This window comes from Rhinichthys klamathensis, unplaced genomic scaffold, assembly GCF_029890125.1.
Source record: "Rhinichthys klamathensis goyatoka isolate OS25496 unplaced genomic scaffold, OSU_Roscu_1.1 h1tg000269l_1, whole genome shotgun sequence".
Taxonomy (NCBI): domain Eukaryota; kingdom Metazoa; phylum Chordata; class Actinopteri; order Cypriniformes; family Leuciscidae; genus Rhinichthys; species Rhinichthys klamathensis.
Window position 1 is genome coordinate 231,411 of NW_026606789.1, and position 26,557 is coordinate 257,967.

The window sequence follows — 26,557 nt, forward strand, 5'->3', positions numbered from 1 at the left end:
GTGTTATCATTGACATTAAGTAGATCAATAGGCTATGTTTTAAAAAATGTCTCATTGTACATCATGATATCTTATGCATATTATATGAACAGAAAAGTGACTTTGTTTAAAAGTATTGTGGTTAAATATTGTAGATTTCCGATCAAACTCCACTCACTTCCGTTTCTGTGGCCGTGGTTTTGAAACTGCTGGTGCTGCGGTATTACACATAGATAACGCCCTCTTCAGATGGAAAATTTCTTCATGAGAACTAAGATCTTTCTCCACCCTTCCCTTATCTAATTTCCTGCAAGTTAAACAGGCTTTATATGCCTCTGAATCAAACACAGAACATTGAGAAAAATCTTAAACACCTAAAGGTAAGTAAGGATGCTTAAAACAAGGATTTTCACTTCTCTGAGTAGCTAACGTTATACCTACCACAACCGCTTGAAAAGAGGTTTTAATAAACAAAAAAAAATTATATTATTTATTGTTGTATGTGTGTCGGGTTAGATTTGGGTTTGGGCTATGGACTGTGAACGGAACCTATATAAATAGTCTCTGACGGAACAGAAGAGAAAAGAAGCTCAAGCTTTGCCTAACATATTTTTTAGTGTTACGCTTAGCCTATAAAAAGTCGATTGAAGCTTGGTTAGTTAACTAAACCTATTTTGTTCATTCGGTCAAATCATGGGCATAATATGACGTTAATAATTCAAACCTGTTGTTATTGTTATGCTATTGTTATGCTAGCCGCTAACAGAACCAGGTTGTGTTTATGTAAATCTTTTGTGCCTGTTTTGTTGTAGAGAATGCAAGTGTTAACTTTTGATTATTCAAAAATACATATTTTAAAAGTGCATTCTTACGTCATGATGCTAAAATGTCTTTGGTTTGGTGCAGAAAACAAATAACATTGGCCTTGATTAAGGCTGACATTCACCGACATTAACAAGATGGGATGCAAGGTGTTGTGGCTCAGTGTTGCTCTCATTCCGTATCTTATGATCTGTGAACATGTCCGAGGTGAGTATCTATCTATCTATCTATCTGACTAAGGCTGTCGAGCCCCACTGGTGCATTAATATGCAGTTTCAGTGGCAACGGTTCCGTATGGCATACCACCTACCGCAAAAACACAATATCTGCCCAACCACCCGTCATTCACGCAATATACACAGGAACGTAATGACTGTAAATACTCTACAACCTATACAAATAAACCAACAGACTCTTCAAGTTTTCAAGAATTCTACGAAACCGTAGCGTGGCGGCCTGTACACAGCCAGCTAGAATCTTTCCATCTCAACCACAGCCAGTTGCTGCTCCTTTCTGCTGCTTCAGATAAGTTCTTTATTGTGCGACGCAACTCTTGGCCACTGAATCCGACGTCTCTGAGGAACCGGGTTGTAGAGTGTGCCACAAAACCTCGACAACCCACTTCCACTGGATAAACCTGGACTCTCCATCCTCGCTGTTCTGCTTCAGTGGCCAGATGAGCATACCGCAGTTTCTTCCTCTCATAGAAACTAAATCGCAAATCTCCAAAATAGGCTTTCACTAAATTTGTTATTGACATTGGTACTCTAAAAAAATCAAATGCTGCCCAAAGAAGCTCATGTGGCACTGAACCATATGCATTAGCCAAATCCAGGAATGTCACATGGAGCTCCTTCCTCTCCTTTTTAGCTGACTGAATTCGTTGCCAGATAACATTGATGTGTTCTAAGCATCCTGAGAACCCTGGAATGCCCGCTTTTTGAACTGAAGTGTCAATGAAGCCATTGTTTAATAGGTAGGTGGACAATCTCTGGGCAATAATGCTGAAGAAAATCTTACCTTCTACGTTTAATAATTAATTAAAGTGCAATCAGAAACAACCAGCCAAAAAGACAAGATGGCAGGCCCTGCCTTTGTAAACCGTGAAAATGTAACATAACATAACGTGACATAACATAAAATGGGTGGATTGAGATTGGGAGGATGTGTTAAAAAAAAAATTTGCATCACAATAAGTGTATTGTGATTGTCAAAACATTTGGTAATTAAACAGATATTTAGTGTAGTTTTAGTGACAACACAATGTTTACATGTACCATACAATGGTACAATGACTGGTATGCTACTGTTTTTATTATTGCTTGACACAAATTTCACAAATTCAATTCAATTCTTGTGATTTGATTCTGATCTTGATTCAATATCTATTAATTTGGATAAATATTAGGTACAGTAGATACGTTACTGTGTTATGTTAATTTTTCGCCCCAAAAAAATCTCACCTAATGCTGTAAACATACAGAGCCAGTCAGATGGTATTATTATTAAAGGTTAAAAATAACATCTTAAATTAAATACAATGCATTTTTTATAACAACTTTATAATATTTTAATTATATAGGTAAAAATATAATAAATATGTAATATAGTTATCATATTTAGCTAAATACTCCTCTCTATAGCAATTTTTTAAGTCCAATGTAGGTAAATGTAACGTTATGACATTGTTCTCCAGCTGTTTTATGGACCTCTTTCCGCGGTTGAAAAACACTGATCGATCTATTTGATTACATTTTGGTAAGTTGAACTGTATCTTTCAAACTACCTATTGATCATTCGTGTTTATTTACTATTAACTAGTAGTAAAGAGTAACGGATGATCGGTTCACGTGCCGCTTGAACTGAGATCTGTCAGCGATCTGTCACGTCACATTTACAAGCGCCAAAACGGTGTTTATTGTTTGAATTTCGTTATTAAATTGACAGAATCTGAGAGCTGAGAATTTGTTTCATACAGACCTGCAAACTTAATCTCCGTTTTCTTGGTCAATTGGGTCATTTACGTGAATGGCATAGAACTGGAGAGTTTTTTAGGGGGTGGGGTAGGCTGCCCTTCATCTGCATGCCATGCAGGCTAGAATTGCGAAACATTATTGGATAATTCTTATAATTTACATTTCTCTGGGCCAATCGGAATCTTAGCACTTGTGTCAGAATCTTGAAGCATAGGCTACAGCGTCAACTGAGCTCACGGATCTTATGTGAAATTCGAGGTAAGTCAAGCTTTTTGGAGCAAAAACAACAGCTATTTGTTTGCTTGATTCAATTAACGTTAGCTACCGCTTTTTTGTGTGATATAATTAACAATAATATTGTAGTGTCTAGGGGTGGAACAGTACATGTATTCGTATTGAACCGAAACGGTACGGGCGTCACGGTTCGGTGCACGAATTTGCGGAGAATACACGGTATAAAAATAAATAAAACTCTAGATAGCGATAAATTTCGCTCTATTCGCGTTTGATGTGAACACAGCATAATGAAGTTTGCAATGCTGGAGTGTGTGTGCGCGCGAGAGAGAGAGGCACGGGCGCGATCGAACTGTGTGTGTGTGAGAGCGAGAGAGAGAGAGAGAGAGAGAGGCACGGGCGCGATCGACCTGTGTGTGTGTGTGTGTGTGTGTGAGAGAGAGAGAGGCACGGGCGCGATCGCACTGTGTGTGTGTGTGTGTGTGTGTGTGAGAGAGAGAGAGAGAGAGAGAGAGAGAGAGAGAGAGAGAGAGAGAGAGAGAGAGAGAGAGGCACGGGCACGATCGAACTGTGTGTGTGTGTGAGAGAGAGAGAGAGAGAGAGAGAGAGAGAGAGAGAGAGAGGCGCGGGCGCGATCGAACAGTGGAAACATAAAAACATACTCCGTCATTATACAGGACATCATTCAGTCTGCAAAGTGTTTACTTATATTTGTGTACACTCGCAATAAAACACAACATTGTGCTTTTGTCACACTGTCACCCAACCAAACACACACACACACATTTTTAAAAGCAAAACATATTTATCCAACCCCTTTTTAAAACAGTCTGTGGGTTCCATCTTTTGGACATTCATCATATCGCATTGGTTTTCATTTCTTGTTCTCAAAACTACGGAGCCCCCCTAGTCCCACTTTGTCAAAAAAAATTATTATAACTATCTCGTGGCCTCAAGATAAGTAACTCGTGGCCTCAAGATACTATCTCGTGGCCTCAAGATAGTATCTCGTGGCCTCAAGATAGTATCTCGTGGCCTCAAGATACTAACTCGTGGCCTCGAGGCCAAAGTTTGTGCAATTTGTTTGTTTTTGTGTAAGAATGCCTCAGCCTTGTAATATGGCATTAAATAATTACTGACTTTATCATAAAGCACTGGTATCATGCAGTTTATGTTAAAATGTGTTTGGGTGGTTATTAATATAATTATTATTATTATTATTTGTATTTAGTGTCTTTCCAATACCCAAGGTCGCTTTACAAATATATGTAAAGGCAGTGGTTCTCAAACTGGAGTACGTGAGGAGGTGACAGAAGGGGGAACGGGAACAAAATGCTGAATTTTGCCGTTCATTTAATTCTACCTCACCTTAAAATAAGATTTAAACTGAGCATGTTTTTCTATCAGGTAAAATTCTGTAAATAATATATGACATCCTCGTGCAGATTGCTGCCATGGCACATCACACTATACTACTTTTCTAGACAATTTACCTGTAGGCGTTTGGTTAAATGATTATGCAGTTTGTTTATTATGGGCCACCGTAGTGGGTTGTCTCAACCAGTCAGAATGCCCGGTGGTTTTGGTGCACTTCTATCTGGTCTGTATCGGATGCCAGTTATCGAATGTTTGGATTAAACGCAGTCATTTACATTCTGTGTTATCATTGACTCATACCAACAAATACAGACTTTCTACATGGTGTCAGAAGCGAGTACGGACCTCTCGCCAGTGAGTGTTTTTTCTTTCTTTCTCTGTCGTCGTTGAACAACCTGTTGCATTGGACCGCGCTAGCGTAGCTATCGCCAGTTGACAACGTTGTTTTCCTCTACCCAACGTGATGGCGGATGGATTTCGCAGACCCGACCCTCTCGTTTTTGATGAAAATATCGCCGAGAATTGGCGTATTTTTGAGAGGGAGTACGATATTTTTATTGCTGCCGCACATTCGGACAAGTCAACAAAAAACCCAAGCTTATATCCTTCTCAACATTGCCGGTCCAGACGCCATCGAACGAGAGCGTTCTTTTGCCTACGCTGCTGAAGTGCGCGCGCCAGGAGATGGCGGAAGGATCATTACCCCTGCTGAATCTCGAGAGGACCCCGAATGTTTGAAGAAAAAGTTTCGGGAAATCTGCAATCCTCAAAACAACAGGACTATGGAAAGACACAAATTTCATACCAGAGGTCAGAAACAAGGTGAGAGCATTGAATCATTCATTAGTGATTTAAGGATTAAGGCTAAAGGCTGCCACTTTGGAGACCTAACAGAGGAGCTAATCTGCGACCGCATCGTGTGTGGCGTTACCAGCGACACGTTGAGAAAAGCTCTGTTAAGGGACAGCGAGCTAACACTTGCCAAAGCCATTTCAATCTGTCGGATACACGAGATGACCGAGGAAAGTAGCAAGACGTTAGCATCGCAAAGTAACTCTGCCAGCGTGAATGCAGTTAAGCTAGTTTCAAACAGAATGCAGTGGCCAAAGCCCCAGCCCTCCTCACAGACTATCACGAGGTGCAACAATTGTGGAGGCAGCCACGCAGCTAAGCGGGAAAGGTGTCCAGCATTCGGACAACAGTGTCACAGTTGCCAAAAGTTTAACCACTTTAAAAGTTACTGCAAGTCTAAACCGTGCAGACAAGATAGGCAACCTCCTAGACAGAAAACTGGCAGACAGAGCGTTAACGAGATAGAAATAGAGGAACAAACATGTGAAGATGGAAAGTTTTATGTGGACGACGTTGAAGTTGACAGTCAGGTTGATTGCGTGAATCTAAAAGCCATTGAAAAGGATGAAGGATTTGTCACAATGCGTATAAACGGCAAGCCCACAGAGATGAAAGTGGACACAGGAGCAAAATGCAATGTGATGTCACTGGACACCCTCAGAAGGCTTAATGGCAGCGAACAACTTGTAAAGCAGAAGAAAGCAGCTAGCCTTGTTGCTTATGGAGGCACCAGAATTGAGACCAGTGGAATCGCCACACTGCGGTGCTGCCTAAAGGAGCAGAACCACTCACTGCCGTTTTTCATTGTGGACAGAGCAGTGCAACCACTGCTAGGATTTCGTGCGTGCATGGACATGGGGGTTGTGAAAATGAGTCTAGACGTCCACCAGATCAGCGTGGAGAGCAGCACGGACTTTAGCTCACAGACATTTACACAGTACAAAGACCTGTTCAGCGACGAGTTAGGAGAACTTCCGGTTACATACTCCATGATTTTGGATACCAGCATACAGCCTGTGGTCCGCCCAGCTCACCGTATGCCCGTTGCAATGCAAGAAAGAGTTAAAGCTGAACTTGAACGAATGCAATGCGTGGGTGTCATAACACCAGTCACAGAACCAACCGACTGGGTGTCGTCCATGGTAGCAGCACATAAGAAGGATAAGCGAGAAATCAGACTATGTATCAACCCCAAAGACCTCAACACTGCACTGAAAAGACCCCATCACCCAATGCGCAGCGTCGAAGAGGTGGCAGCGCAAATGTCTGGGGCAACAGTGTTTTCTGTCCTGGATGCAAATAATTCGTTCTGGCAGATACGTCTCGACAAGAAATCGTCACTGCTGACCACATTCAGCACTCCATTTGGGCGCTACAGATTTCTAAGGATGCCCTTCGGCATAAATTCCGCGAGTGAAGTATTTCAGCGCTCCATGGAACAACTGTTTGCGGGTTATCCCTGCTCAGTCATTGTCGATGACATCATCATAGGAGGCCGCGGAGTGGCCGAACACGACGCCAACTTGAGAAAGGTGCTCGAAAGGGCACGGGAAGTCAATCTCAGGTTAAACCCGAACAAGTGTAAATTTCGCCTGGGCCAGGTAGCAGTGGTGTAAAGTAACGAATTACAAATACTCTCGTTACTGTAATTGAGTAGTTTTTTTTAGGAATTGTACTTTTTTAAGTAGTTTAAAAACAGTGTACTTTTACTTTTACTTGAGTACATTTTAAGTGTTGTATCGGTACTTTTACTGCGCTATTTTCCCTGAACCTGCCGTCGCTACATTTATATTAATATTTGTTTTTATAATAAGTCATCATGTGACTCATGCGTGATTCCCGTCAAATCAAATCGCGCGCGGAAAACTTTGCATCAAACCAGCATCAACAGACTTCGAGACACCTGGCGCCAATTTATTTTGTTCACGAAGTGACTTTCGGAGTGGATCTTGAGCATGGAGGAAGTTCATGCATTCGTGTCTTCATATAGGCAAAAAAACAGCGCAAGCGTCACACGTGCTTCAGTGTGTGTGTGTGTGTGTGTGTGTGGTAAATTAAACTGCACGTCGGCTGCACCATTCGTTCACACAGAACATGCAGGATTCGTATTTAAATTGTCTTTGTGGTTTAATATTCACAAACACACACTATATCGCGATTTGATTTCAAGTGTACTGAACTGCTTTCTATTTATTCCTCAAAAAAATTACAAATTCCGTGACATTTCGCGTTATACAGTAAATTCCTTTTTTATGACTGGATTTTGTCAGCATTTTAGGGGGGGGCGGGGGTAGTCCAAAAAAAATGGTTGGGGGAACGCTGTATTTTTAGTGCTAGCAGTCAAAAATAAAACTGTTGGAGAAATATTGAAATAGCCTACTGTTTCTTTTTTTCTATGAATCTGTGATAAAAGAGTAAGCTACATTTTCAATTTGCAGGGTACAAGGTGGACTAACATTCATAGCATAATACTCACTACTCACTACTCTTGAGTACTTTTAAAAGGGCTACTTTTTACTCCTACTTTGAGTAGTATTTAGGACAGGTACTTTTACTCTACTCTCACTACATTTTTTGACAAGTAACAGTACTTTTACTTGAGTATGCTTTTTCAGTACTCTTTCCACCACTGCCAGGTAGCGTACGTAGGCCACATCTTCACAAGCGAAGGCCTAAAAGCAGACCCGTCTAAAACTGCAGCGATCAACGACATGCCAGTCCCAACGGATTTGACCGCACTACAACGCTTCCTGGGCATGGTCAATTACCTCAGCAAGTACATCCCAAATCTCAGTGACATCGCAGCGCCCCTTAGGAAACTCACTCGCAAAGAGACAGCATGGTGCTGGTTTCAACAGCACCAAGAGGCTTTCGAGCGCCTCAAATCATGCCTGTCCAGCCCACCAGTACTGGCATACTACAATGTCAAAGACCCAGTTACACTGACTTGTGACGCGTCATGTTATGGACTAGGAGCAGCATGCTTACAGAACGGTAGACCAGTAGCCTTCGCGTCACGTGCTCTCACAGACACAGAGACGCGATATGCCCAAATAAAAAAGGAGCTTCTGGCTGTTGTGTTTGCCTGCACAAAATTCAAAGACTATGTCTACGGAAAGCCCACAATCGTAGAAACCGACCACCAGCCTTTAGTGACCATCATGAAAAAGCCCATCCATGCCGCTCCTGCCCGTCTCCAGAGAATGTTGCTTCGCCTGCAAAGCTACGACATCAGCCTAGTCTACAAAAAGGGCAAGTACATGTATCTGGCAGACACCCTCTCAAGAGCTCCCAGCTCACAAGCACCACAGAGCCCCGTGGAAAACAGTGACTACGAAGTCATGAGCGTGAGCTACATTTCCTCAACACGCCTGGAGGAACTCCGTAGACACACAGCAGAGGATGAGGTGCTACAAACTCTTGCCACTATCATTCGACGCAGATGGCCCACCAGAGAAAGCCAGCTCCAGTCTGCCATCAGCCATTTTTTTCCATACAGAGATGAGCTGACAGTGGAGGATGGTATCATCATGAAAGGCCATAAATCCGTCATTCCCCGATCCCTGCGCAAGGAGTACATCAACATTGTACACAAAGGCCACCCAGGTATTGAGGCAACCAAGCGTAGAGCTAGAGGTGTAATCTTTTGGCCTACAATGTCAAAGAACATCACAGAAGAGTTGCTCTCATGTGCAGTATGCAATAGCACAAAGTCACATCAGCCGAAAGAGCCCCTCCAGCTCCACCCTGTTCCAGATCTGCCATGGTCCACAGTGGCCGCAGACATTCTTGAATGGCATGGCAAACATTATCAAGTTCTCGTGGATTCATATTCCGGCTGGTTTGAAGTCGACCTCCTTCGAGACTTAACCTCATCAGCCGTCATATCCAAATTAAAAAGACACTTTTCGGTACATGGTACACCTCACATACTCATCACTGACAATGCTAGACAATACACCAGCCAACAGTTCAAGGATTTTGCTGAACAATGGGATTTTACTCATACCACAAGCAGCCCAGAGTTTCCCCAGTCAAATGGACTCGCGGAAAGAGCTGTCCGCAGTGCCAAGCAACTCATGGAGAATTCACACAGGGACGGGTCCGATGTGTTTCTCAATATCCTGAACCTCAGAAACATTCCCCGTGACCCAACATTAGGCTCTCCGGCCGAGCGCCTCATGTCTCGCCAAACTCGTGCAGCAATTCCGGTGAGCACTAAACTGCTGGAGCCTACCACGAGGAATGTCAAGCAAGTCACCGCTCAACTCCTCAACAAAAGGCGCACGCTGAAGCGCTACTATGACAAGTCGAGCCACCCACTACAGCCGCTGGCAGAGGGACAAGTGGTCCGCATGCAGACAGCGAAAGGCTACGACAAACTTGGAACGGTGAAGGAGATGAGTAGGGAACCACGGTCCTACATAGTTCAAGCAGATGGGAAGACTTATAGGAGAAATCGCCGCCACATACTCCCTGTGGTTGAGCCGCCACCACCGCAGCTCCTGGACGACCCAGACCCTCAGGACACCTGCCCCCCTACAGTGGACAGTTTTCCTTCACCACAAATGCCGACACCAAACACTGTGCAACCCCAACACCCACCCTCCCCCCAGCCCAAGCCAGCAGCGCACTTACCCATCGAGAGTCACGACACACAATACACCACACGTTCAGGTCGCATCTGCAGACCAAATCCCAAATACATGTAAAAAAAAAAAAAAAAAAAAAAGTTCTTCCTGGTGTAATTTCATCCCAGCTATTCAGCGTGTTCAGTATTGTGACATTTCATGGACTTAAACACCCTTGGTGATTTAGTAGACTATGAAGAGGCCTAAATGTTAAAGTGCAATATGAGGTATTCATTTAACCTTATTTGTTTTAGTTATGTTGCAAAGACATGTTTACCAGTGTTGCCTTGTTTGATAGGGCTAAAGACTAAAAGGAAGGGATGTAGGCGTTTGGTTAAATGATTATGCAGTTTGTTTATTATGGGCCACTGTAGTGGGTTGTCTCAACCAGTCAGAATGCCCGGTGGTTTTGGTGCACTTCTATCTGGTCTGTATCGGATGCCAGTTATCGAATGTTTGGATTAAACGCAGTCATTTACATTCTGTGTTATCATTGACTCATACCAACAAATACAGACTTTCTACAGTACCTTTGTTAAATAAGGGATTTAGCACTAACTAGCATGCAGAACAAATATAGACACAGGCTGTGCATGGAGATCGATATAAGATTCAAACTCTCTTCGATACAGACACATTCCCTGTGTGAATGGCGGTTTTAATTAAATATTTTAAAGCATCACTTAGTTTTTACCATCATTTCACATTTCTCTATTGAATTTTTTTATTTATTTAAAGCATTATTTATTTTATAAAGGTATTTGTAAAGATGAAAAAAATACTGGAAAAATCGATTTAAGGGGGCAAATATGGTCCCTTACTGAAAAAGGTGTGACTGAAGAGTGGGGGTACTCAGAAGGATGTTAAAAGCCTCATGGGGAACAACTCTAAAAAGATTGAGAACCACTGGGACTGGGTTAAGGAATGGAACAATCAACATCAAAGCACAATACCAAGGGCAGAAAGTAGGCCTAATATACAGAGGTCACTTATAAAGTTAGGTTAAAGATACAAACAAAGAGGGATTCAAACAAATAGCATATCAATAACAATGTATAATTTACAGACGAGCTGAAGAGTAATATACAGATAAAATATGTGTTTTTGAAGGAGAGAAGGGTGGATGTTGGCCGGATGTCTTGAGGAAGAGCATTCCACAACCTTGAAGCCACTACACTAAAAGACTCCCATGTTACCAGACTATTGAAACCGACAGAATATGACACAGCCCCACCTAAGATATTTTTCACCAGCCGCCACTGGCCAACACACATTTCAGTACAATCAACTTGTAAAAGTGCATGTACCATTATATGACCCCTTTAAACTGTGTTAACTGTGTTAAACACAATGTACTTAATAGAGACAACTTCGTTATAAAGAAAAACAACAAATCAAAAAAATATATGATCATAATCTATGACAAAAATGCTATTATAAACTAGATTAGTGGATAATACACATTGCTCTTTGTATTGTTGTAAAATACATTAATGAAAAACAAGATAACAAAAATCGAATGATAAATTATTTTAGATATAGCCTATAGGCTACTATAAAATTGAGACATGTTTTAAATGTATAGCACAGCTGTTTAATGAGGCAGCAACATATGATAGATAGGACAGAACAAGAAAGGCTATTAATAATATTTTATTGCGTCACTGCATTATGATATGAGGCTCCAATACAGTGCGGCACAAAGCGCTTATGCGCATACCAAGCGCAGAATGATGCGCTTGAAGCCACAGGGAGTCACAGCGCGCAGCGCGTCGAGTCCGCTGAAAAGTTCAAAGCACAAAGGAAATACATATTGATGCGTAGTGTATTATACCTATCTATGCAATAGCCTAGTTTATTGAGCCTTTTCTTTTAAAGGGGTCATATAATGGTACATGCACTTTTTCAAGTTGATTGTACTGAAATATGTGTTGGCAGTGCCTGTACACAACCATCATATAATGATAAAAATCCATCCAGTGGTTTTGTTTTAATCTCCTTATATGTTTTCCCCTGCCTCAAATCGAGCCGTTCGACCGTGTGACGTCACACGGTCGGACGCCCCTCCCGCGATTGTTGATTGATAGGCGCGTTTCAACACAGACCCGCCCTCGCTCGTGAGAGCTGTCAATCATAGTCCGCGCGGACCGGCGCGGTCATTGTTGATATGCTGGAGCACTGTCTATGAGCAGAATGGCGTCTAAGCGATTGTGGTGTTCTGTTCTTGGGTGTAATAACGAACACAGCAGTCATTTTAATGTTCCTAAATCCGAACCGCTGAAGACGCAGTGGTTGAGTTTGTTTTCGAAGGGAATATTCCCCACGAGCAACGTCAATGCTTTCATGTTTGCGCGAATCATTTCTCACCAGACTGCTTTATAAACGAGGGTCAGTATAAAGCTGGTTTTGCTAAGCAGCTGCTCCTGAATAAAGAATCGGTACCAGATATTCGTGTTCCTGCTGAACCTCTAGAACAACTGAAGTGAGTGTAACGTTTTATTAAACTTTATATTAATATTTATATCTATGCAAATCGCTTCATGATGAATGAGTCTAAGGTTTACACTCAGGGTACATTACTGCATGTTTTCTATGTACGACGTTCTCCATATAATTCATAATCCCACGTTTATAATGAACAACACGTTATGGTATTGTGTTACAAACGTGTACGCACAGAACAGAGGGGCGGGGTGAGCAAAGCTCATGATCATTTAAAGTCATATGCACTGAAACGGCATGCTGAAAACAGAGCTGTTTTTGTCCAGGTAAAATAAGTGTTTTCTTACAATACTAATGAGAATTTTTAATTAAAGTATATTACAAACTTTTAATTTAGACCCTAAAGAATCATATTAGCTTGTACAAAAATGGCATTATATGACCCCTTTAACAGTTTTAAAGTGCGCAGTTTTCAGTTACTGTGCGCGTGAAGAACAATTATAGTGCTCTGACTGTGCTCTAGTGTTGTGATCTAACCGACACCCGGTAGAAAGTAACATCATTAAGTTACAGCAATAAAGTCCAGCAAGATAAAGTTGTTTTATGCAAAACCATAGACCTTTATCTACAGATCAAGTATAATAACATTAACATTGAATCATCTTGAAGAGAGTTTCATCGTTGACTGTAACCGCAGGGTTGACAACTTTGGGACTTTGGCTGGAGTTAGACCCTGTAAAATTTCAGTGCGCATGCGCAGAGAATTTTTTTGGTAACCCTAACCCTAATTTAAAAAATGCCAGTCCTTTTTTACTTAGTATAAACCCTGATTTATGCACACACACAAAAAAAAACGAATAGAATGGAAACGCATTTTCAAAATGTACAGTTAATTTATTGATTGCACTATATAAAAAAAAAAGATAGAGGTGATTAAATAACAAACATGTAAAACAACAACATCAAAACAATAAGAAATCTCAAAACAAAAGGGACACATAATAGTTACTCCACCTCCCAAGAAACCCACAACACACAAGTTTTACAAATTAGGCCTGTTGTATGCCACAGTGGCAGTTTTGGCCTGCTTCACTACCTCTGCAGGAGGTTCATATCTGAAGCAGGGTTCAAGGCTGCTCATTCTCATTGTCATAATTGACCGTTCGCAAAAGCCACGCCCCCTAGTTATTGTTACTACGCCCGTCAAACAAATGGTCAAACACGACCAGCGCGACAGATTGCCATGACGGGAAGAGGAATACCCGTGCGTGTCAGTGACCTTTTTTTGGAGCAATACCTCAGCGATATCCTCCAGATCGAGGCAAAAGGGGCAGTATGCAGTGGAGGGATATATTCAAAATGTAAAAATACGCAATGAAGGAGACACGACTAGCCTACTATCAAGGCGAATGCTTAGGCTATACCGGCCTCAAGCGAAATCTGAGAAACCCCATGACCTGTAGCTACCTCAAATGCAACCAGCACAGCCTTGAAGAAGATTTTATAAGCTGGTTCAGTGGCTAATGTTTGGAGTTAGACATAGGCCTATATAACTCGCGCTGCATATTTAGTAATTTTGCCTCAGATACAGGATTAACAAGCAGGTTGTTCATTACCACGGCAACCGCTTGCGTGTCATGCTGAATGCGATTTTCGTGTTTAAAAAGTAACTATACATAAGAGACGGAAAGATACAGATGACCATACATTATTTAAGGTTATTTTTATTCGTTACGATATTGATATATGAACTGATGTTGTCAAGTAAGCTTCATGCTTTCCCCGTTGCGAGCGTGCACTCCTCTAAACAGGTGCTGCACTGCTAGTTGACTGCTGCTCATTTTACCCCGAGAATATCATGTTAACAACAACCCTTTAGAAAAATGTAATTCCTTTGTGGATCCTCTTGATCTGCTTTCTCCATGTTTCTTTAACTAATCTGTGTCTCAGTCTCACGCACGCTGCACGCGAGTTAACCATGTTCGACACATTTAACTGGGAGTGGGGCCGTCCACACTGATTTATCCATTGTAGGCACCGCTCACGTTGTGTTTTCGGCTTTGGAAACGGAAAGAACACAACTCCTCCAGACAATCTCTCGGGGTACCTAGTGTCCGAATTACAAACGCTGGGCGCACCGCTTCACCATCTTGCTTGGAGTCAATGTTTGACGGACCTGTTCACATAGTAACGGTTGCTATGATGTGTGATTGGACAATGGCCGTTTTGTGGGAGGGGCCTGCGAACGGTCAATTGATGACAGGGTGCCATCAAGTGACAGTCTGTTCCTGGTGTCAGTCTTGTTTAGGCCAATAGCTGAAAAGGTTCGCTCAGCATCCGCATTTGAGTGTGGCAGGCTCAACACAATCTGGGCAACCTTTGACAGTTTGGGGAATTTTAAAATGCCACTTGCCCGATTCTTCAGACTTCCAAGGTATCCCCATAGGTGGTCCATTCTGTGGTACTCCCCACCCTCGTTTGTTCGGATGACTGCTTCTCCCCAGATGGATGCTGGAATATCCTCCTCCTCCATCATTTGAAACTCCAGGAACTCATCGTTCAGCTGGTCCTGCTCTCTTGGTTGGTTGTAGGGCAGGAGATGGTTGAATCTAAACAGAGATATATTGGTTTGAGAAAGTGTCTTTGCAGCAGAAACAGAATGAACCAATATAACTCTACAACCTAGATGGTTGCATACATACATCTGAAAAAAGTAGAGCACATCATCCAACCTGGTATCCATTTTTTGTCTAAAGTCAACAAATCTTGAATGCTCCAGCACAGGGTCATGTAGTTGGAGCTTAGCTGTGGCATACTCGACTGCTTTGACAAAAAAGCTCCTGGCTGCAACATGGAACTTTTTAGCAGAGTCCTTGGAGACATCACTTGCTTCCACAAGGCGGTTTAAAGTGCGTATGTCAGGTTAAATTTGTAATTATGATTAACACAAAATAGTTAGGGGAAATAGACGTTTGACAAGTTGTTGTATTGTTTTGTATGTTTTTCGATACTTAAAGGCAGAATATAAGATGAAAAAGTTCGTTATTTTCAGTACTCACTTAAAACTGCTCCTCCCCCCAAACGGATCACTTGACGTCATAAGAGGGAGACGTCTCCACAGGTCGCTGAGAAAGTGAGTTTATGAGCTGTGTTGATAATAGTACGAGTGATAGAGCGAGAGAATTAGTGATTAGGACATTTATTTATTTAGTTAGCTATTTAAGTTAGGTAATTAGTTAGGTATACGCAGGCGTATTTTCACGATGGTGAATTACTGCGTTTGTGCTGGGTGCAAAAACACCATTAAAACCAGTCACAGAGTCCACTTTTTCCCAAAAAGCAGGTCTGTGTTCCGTGCCTGGGTCAACTTTGTTCGGACCAAACGCGCTGACTTCAGTGCTGCTTCGGTATCCAAGACTTCGGTCATTTGCAGCGCACATTTCTTCCAGTTTTTATGTTTCCACTGTTCGATCGCGCCCGCGTCTCTGTCTCTCTCTGCTGCCACACACACCTACACACACACACACACACACACACACACACACTCTCTCTCTCTCTCTCTCTCTCTCTCTCTCTCTCCAGCATTGCAATCTTGACATCGCAGCCTGTTCATTATAGCCACGGAGCTTCAGAGCTAAAGCGGAGCTACAGATTATCTGTCCCTGGCCTAAATAACCCGCGTATCTAACAGTAGTTCCGCATTAATTAATTTGCACGTGAGTTTTATTTATTTTTATACTCGTGTATATTCATGCACCGAACCGTGACGCCCGTACCGTTTCGGTTCAATACGAATACATGTACCGTTCCACCTCTAAGTTATGCCTATATGCACCTCCCCAACTCTCCGCTGGTTCTCTTCACACCAGATATTTATGTTTCTTCGATAGGAATGATCTAAATTTCTGTTTGGCTCCTCATCTGTCTCACGCCTGCGAGGCTCAAACTTGTATGGCTGTGGGCCATCGTAGGTTTGAGGGGGATTTTGGATCTCCTTAGACTCAAAACTCCCCATACTTGAAAAGAACTTTTGTGGAACGTCTCCCTCTTCTGACGTCACAGCTCAGCTGTGTTTTAAAAATATGATCTTGACAGAAATGGCTGTAAAGCAACCTGTAGGGCAATTACAGTAATAATTTTAATGATAATTACATTTTCACTCAGACATCTAACCCTTATTTAATATATCTAAAAAAAAAAATTAACCTGACATACACACTTTAATGTCGTCCTTGTTGTGAAGCCAACACCAAGCTAAGAAACTAAAAGGTATGGATAATTTAGTGCTTAGAGTAACTGAAGACCTGCATACAATGCAAACATTATATAAAACCTTTGCTTTTGTTACTCCTAATATTCACCTGGCAATTGGCTCTCCTCATCCCTGAGGTCCACTGTGTCCACATTGACCCCTCTAAAAGCTCCTGGTTTCAAGAACTTGGACAGGAGTTTCTTAATGAAAGACCTGGGCCCGTATTCATAAAGATTCTAAGAATCCTCTCAGAAAACTCTTAATTTAGCTTAAAAACTTTTACGTAGGAGTCTTAGCTTAAGAGCGATTCGGGAACGATCTGAGAGCAACTCTGTGTAAGGAAAAGACAAAAACTCTCATCTTAGTGAGGAGGCGGGGCTGACCCCGTTGCTGTGTATGACACAATCTTTTGAAGACTGTGATTGGTTGGTTGTCCAAGAAGGGAAAAAAAGAGCCATTTTAAGTATAGAGTTTACTCACACACACACACACACACACACACGCACATTATATTTATGTATATAAATCCTTTTTTTTACCTTGCTGTTAATTTCCTAAGGTATTTGATTGGCTTAGAATGATAAAAATTGTTCCACTCTTTCCAATTACACTGATTGCTGTCTATTTAAGTGGTGGTTTGAATGTTTGTTTTAATATAGCAAACATGGATTAAAAAACAAGAAAGACGAGAAATCCCGACTGGTCAGAAGAACCGTGTTTACTGTTAGCCCAGTTAGTGGATGAACACTAGGCCATCATTAAGGGAAAATTCGGGCCGGGTGTCACAGCATGGAGCGAGAAGCGGACGTGGGAGCTTATAGCGCAAATGATTAACGGTTCATTCCCCTGCTTGTGTTGTGTGCACCAGGGAAGCCTGCTATTCATAACTGCAGTTTTTTGAGCCTGCAAGGTGGGAATGTCCAGTGGAAACTTAATGAACTGCGACACAATAAGAGGTTCTTAAAGTGCTGTAATGTTTGTGTGATCACTGCTTACAGAAGGTTGTGACAGACCCAAATCACTGCTGCTTTATTGCATTTTCCCATTTGCCAAATATCTTAATGTAGTGATTACTTTCATTTCTGGCGTTATGGCATTCCTGCGCTGTGTCGGAGATATTAGCGTGTCTCTAATAAGATCAGTCACAAACATGATCCCTGCACGATCTCATCTATAGCGTCTTATTAACTCACTGTCATCTATTGTCTGCAACACATTTCTTCTCCCTCTTCATCGTTCTGTCATTTTCTCCTCTGCTAAAGAAACTCTTAAGCCTCTTAAAAGTCCTCGTCCGTGCTCCTAACAATTTTGACCTTAAGACCTCTTTTAAGGGTTAAGATGCTTTCTGAATTACTTTTTTCTTTACTAGGATTTTTTCTTTAATTTTAAGAGTAAACGCCCACATTTCTAAGAATTTTCTTAGAATTTTGTCACTAGGAGCGACTCTTTGCATTAAGATTCTTTATGAATACGAGCCCTGATCTTAAATACACAAATAAAAGTAAAAGTCTTAGGTTATTGGAAATACGAAATCTCACACATTACCCTAAAAAATATACCCCCTTGAAAATATACCTATTTGCACAATTGGCACAGGGCTAAAATAACTCTAAAATAGTTAAGTGAATAGTATTGTCACAGTCATCGTCTGCACCATTCTGTCTTTGTCATCTTCACTACACTTCCCAGCATCCTCTTGTCTCCACACCTGAACTCACTCCCTCAATCATCCACCTGTTCCTCGTTATCATCATCTGTGTCACCTGTCTTCACATCATTAATGTTCATTTGTCTCTGTATTTAGTTTGCCTCTGTTCATTCAGTCTTTGTCGGTCGTTGTCTATGTAAAGTTGTGAGTCTGAAGTCCTGGAGTGTTTTCCTGTCTTCAAGTTTGTAACTAAAGCATCTAAATTGAGTTCCTTTCGTCCTCGCCTTCTGAACCCTGCACAGCGCCTGACAGAACGACCGACCCAGACCAACAAGGACACTGCGAGTCAAGATGGGCATTTTCCTCGTCCCGTTTGATCCCATCTCTCAACTTATCCAGTGTTTTCAAAATGGCTGCCCGATCGAAGATTATGTCACCCGGTTTCTGGAGATTTAAATTGGGGTGGGTCTAACGGATAAAGCCCTGAAGGAGGTATTTTGGGGCGGTCTTGATGACCATCTTTACCAGCAAGCCCCAGCAGCAGCTTTTCCAGGAACCTTCACCAGTTACCTCGATCATGTGTTGTGGTTGAGTGGGTCAGCCTTCACCGTTGGTGAGGCTGAAGATAACATCACAACTCAACCACACACACCAGCCATCTTCACCACGCCACCCATCATCATCCGGAATTCAGAGCCCGCTGATCCTGTGCCAGAGACCGTCCAGCCAGAGACCGTCCAGCCAGAGACCGTCCAGCCAGAGACCGTCCAGCCTGAGAAGGCTGCACTTGAGTCTGCTCTGGAAGACACGGCGCTCATTGTGGTGTCTGTGGCTGTTTTGTGTGTGTGGGCAGCACACACATCTACAGCCCATGAACCCAGCCCTGAGATTCCTTCGCCGCTGGCCCCGTCCAGTCCTGAGCTTCCTTCGCCGCTGGTCCCGTCCAGCCCTGAGCTTCCTTCGCTGCTGGCCCCGTCCAGCCCTGAGCTTCCTTCGCCGCTGGTCCCGTCCAGCCCTGAGCTTCCTTCGCCGCTGGTCCCGTCCAGCCCTGAGCTTCCTTCTCCGCTGGTCCCGTCCAGCCCTGAGCTTCCTTCGCCGCTGGTCCCGTCCAGCCCTGAGCTTCCTTTGCCGCTGGTCCCGTCCAGCCCTGAGCTTCCTTCGCCGCTGGTCCCGTCCAGCCCTGAGCTTCCTTCGCCGCTGGTCCCGTCCAGCCCTGAGCTTCCTTCGCCGCTGGTCCCGTCCAGCCCAGAGCTTCCTTCGCCGCTGGTCCCGTCCAGCCCAGAGCTTCCTTCGCCGCTGGTCCAGTCCTGAGCTTCCTTCACCGTTGGTCCCGTCCAGCTCAAAGCCCTCTTCGCCGCTGGTTCCGCCCAGCTCAAAGCCCTCTTCACCGCTGGTTCCGTCCAGCTCAAAGCCCTCTTCACCGCTGGTTCCGCCCAGCTCAAAGCCTTCGCCACTGGTCCCGTCCAGCAAAGAGCCCTCACCGTCTGCCCAGCCAGAGACCGTTCACGTCCCGTCTGCCCAGCCTGAGGCTGTTCACGTCACGTCTGCCCAGCCTGTCACTCTCCCCAAGAATTTGTTTTGGGGGGGGGGGGGGCATAGGTCACCGCCATGGCCGCCCGAAGGGGTCTCACTGCCATGGCCACCCGAAGGGTCTTCACCGCCGTGGCCGCCCGAAGGGGTCTCTCCACCATGGCCACCCGAAGGGTCTTCACCGCCGTGGCCGCCCGAAGGGGTCTCACCGCCATGGCCACCCGAAGGGTCTTCACCGCCGTGGCCGCCCGAAGGGGTCTCTCCACCATGGCCACCCGAAGGGTCTTCACCGCCGTGGCCGCCCGAAGGGGTCTCTCCGCCATGGCCACCCGAAGGGTCTTCACAGCCGTGGCCGCCCGAAGGGGTCTCTCCGCCGTGGCCGCCCGAAGGGGTCTCTCCGCCATGGCCACCCGAAGGGTCTTCACCGCCGTGGCCGCCCGAAGGGGTCTCTCCGCCATGGCCACCCGAAGGAGCCACTCCGCCCTGGCCGCCTGCACGCCCTGGCCGCCTGCACATCCTGCTCCGCCCTGGCTGCCTGCACTTCCTGATCCGCCCTGGAGGCTTCCTGTCCCTGTTTGGCCACGCCCTGGCCAGCCTTCAGGGCGCCCACCCCCCCACCCCTGTTGATGTTTCTCGGCGCGAGGTCGCGCCTTTTTGAAGGGGGGGCGTTATGTCACAGTCATCGTTTGCACCATTCTGTCTTCGTCATCTTCACTACACTTCCCAGCATCCTCTTGTCTCCACACCTGAACTCACTCCCTCAATCATCCACCTGTTCCTCGTTATCATCATCTGTGTCACCTGTCTTCACATCATTAATGTTCATTTGTCTCTGTATTTAGTTTGCCTCTGTTCATTCAGTCTTTGTCGGTCGTCGTCTATGTAAAGTTGTGAGTCTGAAGTCCTGGAGTGTTTTCCTGTCTTCAAGTTTGTAAATAAAGCATCTAAATTGAGTTCCTTTCGTCCTCGCCTTCTGAACCCTGCACAACGCCTGACAAGTATAGTAGACAAGTAACTTTGAATATATTTGAGAGTGCAACTACAAATAACAAACTAAATGCAACAATAAGTGTTATGTACTTGTTCATGAAGGAGATAGACACAAGGGTCTTGCTGCTGGAAGAGCAGGTTGAAATGTGTAAATATTATCAGTGATGACTGGTAGAATAGGAGGTGGATCTCTGTCATTGGGTCCTGAAACACTTCACGCAGCCTGACACACCTGGCTTGCTTCTCATCTGTGGAGTTAAAGAACAGGCACATCCAAACAAATTAATAATAATTTGAAACATTCTTATATTCCTTGCAACTGTGTCAACTTGTGACAAACCAAAAAAAAATTGGCAAAGAAAATGATACATTGTAACTTTAGATGGTTTCAAAATCATCTAAACTAGGCTTATACTTACGGATGCTTCCAAAATAACGTACTCGGTTACTAACGTAACCTCGGTTCTCTCTAGAGAGGGAACGAGTATTGCGTAAGTTTAGCTTACGCTATGGGAAAGATTAATCTTCTCGAGATATTGAAGCCAAAAAATTATCCTTAATTTTGTATTCATTGTCAACGCAGTGCAGCAGCTAGCAGACCTAGAGCAGGCAGTCTTGCGTGCTCATTGGCTGCCCTGCGGGCATCTGCTGCAGCCTACCAGTGAGCCCCGCGTGACGTCACGCCCAATGAAGGGCGCCCGCGCCTTCATAGCGTCATAGCCCGCCAGAATGGGCGTGGCTTAGCGTATAAAGAAGGGGCTGTAGGGTGAATTCCCTGGTTTTCGTCAACTGAAGCGAAGTCGCTCGTGGCGCGAGCACGGCCGGTTACGCAATACTCGTTCCCTCTCTAGAGAGAACCGAGGTTACGTTAGTAACCGAGTACGTTCTCTTACGAGATGTTCTCTCGTATTGCGTAAGTTTAGCTTACGCTACGGGAACTTTTTGTCAACGCCGTGTGCGCCAAGCAACCACCCATGAGTCGCCGAGGTTTCTCGGGGAACCCAATAAGTGGAAAAAATAAGGTGGCCAGCCACGCGGGCCATCACTCGTACATAAGCACACATAGGGAATACAGAGCAGAGCACTGGTCTGTATAAGCATATAGCACATCCCTACTAGTGCAGCTCAACCAGGAGAGCTGAGTCACGTGAGAGTGGTCTGAGCATGATATATCTGGGCAGAACGCACAACTCGCTTAGACTGACAGAAGTTTAGCCTGCAGGGCGGGAACTTCTAGGTTATAGAACCTGACAAAGGTAGACGGGGAGCTCCAGCCCGCCGCTACACATATGTCGTGGATAGAAATCCCGCTGGACCACGCCCACGATAAGGCCATGCCTCTAGTGGAATGAGCCCTGATGCCCAGAGGGCATTGCAGACCTTTTGACGCGTAAGCGGCCACTATAGCGACCACTATACATCTGGACAGAGTCTGTTTCGAGGCAGCGAGACCTTTGGTGCGCCCACCAAACGAAACAAACAGCTGCTCCGTGCGCCTGAATGAGGCGGAGCGCGTAGTGTAAAACCTCAGCGCCCTGACCGGGCAAAGGAGATTCACGTCTGTCTCACTGTCTAACGCTGGCAGAGCCGACAGTGAAATGACTTGCGCTCTGAAAGGAGTGCCCATCACTTTTGGAACATAGCCATGTCTAGGTTTGAGGATGACTTTAGAGTCATTCGGCCCGAACTCAAGACACGTCGTGCTGATTGACAGCGCGTGCAGGTCCCCCACACGTTTGACTGATGACAGCGCGGTCAGAAAAACGTTTTTTAGTGATAGGTATTTTAACTCCACGGAGTCTAGTGGCTCAAATGGGAAGGCTTTCAGGGCCTCGAGGACCAAGGAAAGATCCCACATAGGAACCGACGGGGGGCGCGGCGGATTCATCCTTCTAGCTCCCCTAAGGAAGCGGATGACCAGCTCATGTCTTCTCAGTGACTGGCCCGTGCGTCGATTCTACGAACGCCGCCACGGCCACCACATAAACTTTGAGCGTGGATGGGGACCTCCCTTTATCCATCAGCTCTTGTAGGAAAGTGAGCAGATGCGCAACCTCGCACGTCCGCGGGTCCAGATCTCTGTCGGTGCACCACTTGGAGAACACCGACCATTTAGACGCATAGAGCCTTCTCGTGGAAGGAGCTCTAGACTGCGTGATCGTGTTCATCACTCTTTCTGACAGGGCAACGAGTACCCGTTGATCAACCATGCGTGCAGAGACCAGCGCTCTGGATGGGGATGCCAGATCGAGCCGCGAGCCTGAGAGAGGAGATCTGCCCTCACCGGAATAGGCCACGGAGCTGCATTTGACAGCCGTGCTAGTTCCGGGAACCAATTCTGATTCTCCCAGTGCGGAGCTATGAGGAGCACCGAGTGGCGCGTTTCCCTGATTCTCTTGATCACCTGTGGTAACAGGGAGACCGGAGGGAAAGCATACAGTGGGAGGCTGGGCCAGACCTGGGCCAGCGCGTCCTCGTTCTTCGAAAAGAACATCGGGCAATGAGCGTTGTCTTTTGACGCAAATAGGTCGACTTCCGCTCTGCCGAATAGGCGCCACAGTTTCTGGACTGTTTGGGGGTGCAGGGACCATTCCCCTGGGGGAACGTTGTCCCTGGACAGTTTGTCTGGGCCGTCGTTCAAATGGCCAGGCACATGCGCCGCCCTCAGCGAGCGCAGGTGCATCTGGGACCAAATAAGGATGCGTTCCGTCAGATTGCAGAGGTTTCTGGATCTGACACCGCCCTGACGTTTTACATAGGAAACCACAGACATGTTGTCCGAGCGGACGAGAACATGTTGGTCCTGTATGAACGGGAGGAAGCGCTTCAGCGCGTTCTCGACCGCTATCATTTCCAGACAGTTTATGTGAAAACACTTATCTTGGTCTGACCACTGGCCAAAGGCCGGTCTGCCCTCGAACAGCGCGCCCCAACCCGAGTTGGACGCGTCTGTCGAAATGACTTCCCGATAAGAGATGGTTCCCATCATCACTCCCTGCTGGTACCAGTCGGCTACTAACCAGGGCTGCAGAGCCGCTATGCAGGTCTGAGTCGCTCTGATTTTCTGGCCGCCAGAAACCCAGGCTCGGCGAGACACGCGAGTATTCAACCAGCGTTGGAGCGGGCGCATGCGCAGTAGGCCCAGCTGGAGCACCGCTGCCGCTGAAGCCATACAGCCCAGCATCCTTTGAAACGTTTTCAAAGGGAGAAAGCTGCCCTTCTGGAAAGACGCGGCTAGGCGGCGAACACGGCGCGCGCGCTGTGTCGACAAACGAGCCGTCATGGCCACAGAATTCAGTTCTATTCCTAAAAAGGAAATTGACTGACTGGGCATTAATGAGCTCTTGGTCCAGTTGACCGTGAGACCCAAGCTTTCCAGGTGACTGAAAAGCACTGTTCTGTGAGATAACAGTTCCGTCTCTGACTTTGCCAATATCAGCCAATCGTCCAGATAGTTCATTATTCGCAGCCCCTGAGTTCTCAGGGGGGCGAGCGCCGCGTCCATGCACTTCTTAAATGTACGGGGTGCTAGAGACAGGCCGAACGGCAGGACGGTGTATTGATATACCTGACCGCCGAAGGCGAATCTCAAAAATTGCCTGTGACGGGGTAATATCTGAATCTGAAAATAGGCATCCTTCAGATCTAGAGAAATAGACCAGTCCCTCGGGCGAACGTGCGCAAGGATTTTTCTGGTCGTAAGCATTTTGAACGGTCTTTTTGCAAGCACCTTGTTCAAATGTCTCAGATCTAGGATAGGTCTGAAAGCTCCGTCCTTCTTGGGTACGAGAAAATATCGGCTGTAAAAGCCTGACTCGCTCAGAGAAGGCAGTACTTTTTCTATAGCCCCTTTGCACAGCAGTTTTGCTATTTCTGCGTGAAGTAGGTGTGCTACTTCCGCATTCACTATCGTCGCGGTCCGGGCTCGAAAGCGCGGGGGACGGCAAATGAATTGAAGTGTATAGCCCTGCTTTATTGTGCTCAGAACCCATTCTGAAATCCCTGGGATAGTTTCCCACGCAGCTATGTGAGCTGCTAGGGGGCGAATGGCCTCCGGGTTCAGATCGCCGCCATTTGCGGGCTTGTGAAACTGAGCCGGAGCCGAAAGCGCGGCGCGCACGCTCTCGGTTCTGGGCAATGGCTGCTCGCTGAAAGCCGAGACCGTCTGATTTATGTGAGGTGTCCCAATCATAAGGGATGGGGAGCATTTTATTCTCACTTTTTGACGCGTGAGCTGCGCTTTGGGCGGAAAAGCTTTCTGTAAGCGTGAGCGCGTGTGCGCGGGCACGAGACTTACAAGTGTATTTGACGCCCCAATCATAACGGATGGGGAGCGTCTTATCAATGCCCTGCGTTTTGTGATAACATTTAAACGTGCGGGCGGCGCCCGGGGGGAGGTGTGTGTTAGTAAGCGTGAACGCTCTCCGGCGGGCACGAGACTTACATTCATAACCTGTTTTATTGACCGTGTAACAGAGCGGGCAGATAGTGGGCACAGACCTGTGGACACATTTCTTATATTCAACACTCGAGCGGCTTTTCTGCGCTTTATGAGAGTGTGCTCTGTGAGTGACATGAGATTTGATGTGCTTGTGTGTAGGGGTGAACACTGGGGCGTGGGCACTTTCACTACACTTAAAACACCAACGGCGTGAGCCGGACCAGACATTATAATCTTTTTGAGATTTCTCTGGGTCGCCGTGAAAACGGCGTTTGTGTGCAGGCGAGAGGGTAAATGAACCGGCTCGTTGGCTGCCAAATGAACCACTGCAGTAGCCTGTTTAAAGGGGCCGCCCTGGCGTCGCTGCGAAGGCTGCGGCTGTGCTGGACGCTGGGTGCTGGTTCGCACCGGAGGCTGGCTCTGTCTCTCACGAGAGCGGCCTGTGGCGGAGCTTGAGCGTCGCGGCAGGGAGAGGTCCATGGCCTGCGTGGTCTTCTGTACCTCAGAAAAACGGTCAACGATCCCGTTCACCGCTGGGCCGAAGAGACCAGTAGGGGAGAGCGGCGCGTTCAGGAAGGTGGCGCGCTCAGCCTCCCTCATATCCGCGAGCGTTAACCAGAGGTGCCTCTCTGTCACAGTCAACGCGGCCATGGCTCGTCCGATGGCTTGAGCTGCGGTCTTGGTGGCGCGGAGAGAGAGATCCGTCGCGCTTCTCAGATCTGTAACCGCAGCTGGGTCCTGGCCCTTCTCGTCCCATTCACGGAGGAGGTCGGCTTGCAAGCTTTGTAAAACAGCCATGGAGTGGAGAGCAGACGCGGCCTGGCCGGAGGCGGCATATGCGCGGCCGACCAAGGCGGACGTGGCTCTGCATGCTTTGGACGGGAGGGCTGACCTTGACCGCCATCTCGCGGAGGGCGGACAAAGGTGTGCTGTGACCGTCTCTTCCACAGGAGGAATAGCCGTGTATCCTCTCTCGGCGGCGCCGTCCACTTGGGAGAGCGTCGCGGAGGTCTGAGACTGAAGCCTCGAAGAGAAGGGTGTGTTCCACGACTTTGTCAACTCCGTGTGAAGCTCCGGTAGGAATGGAGCGGGCCTGCTTGCTAGGGCTGAACGGCGGCGACTTTGCAGGAAACATCCGTCGAGCCTGTGCGGGTTCCTTCGGCAGCGACCACTCGAGCCTGAGTCGGTCAACCGCCTGCGTCAGCAGACGCATCAGCTCCGCATCAGCTCCAGCGCGGGTACGGCCGGATTCCTGGATCGACGAGGAGGCGGAGTTAGGGCAACCATTCCTCGCTTTCCGATGCCAGGATGGAGCAGTAGTCTCTCGTGGCGTGTCCTTTGGCCTCATCCTCAGACGCGACGGCAGTGAGGTTCGTGAGCGGC

At 46.1% G+C, this 26,557-nt stretch overlaps 1 protein-coding gene across 1 annotated transcript in view; it reads left to right on the forward strand.

The window, feature by feature from the left end:
- Positions 1-237: 237 nt before the first annotated feature.
- LOC130102104 (complement component receptor 1-like protein) overlaps positions 238-26,557 on the forward strand; it is a 54,568-nt gene continuing 28,248 nt past the window's right edge. The window contains exons 1-2 of the mRNA XM_056268003.1: positions 238-359; positions 886-1,008. Coding sequence (XP_056123978.1) covers positions 939-1,008 — 70 coding nt within the window. The 5' untranslated portion in view covers positions 238-359; positions 886-938. The remainder of the gene's footprint in view (positions 360-885; positions 1,009-26,557) is intronic.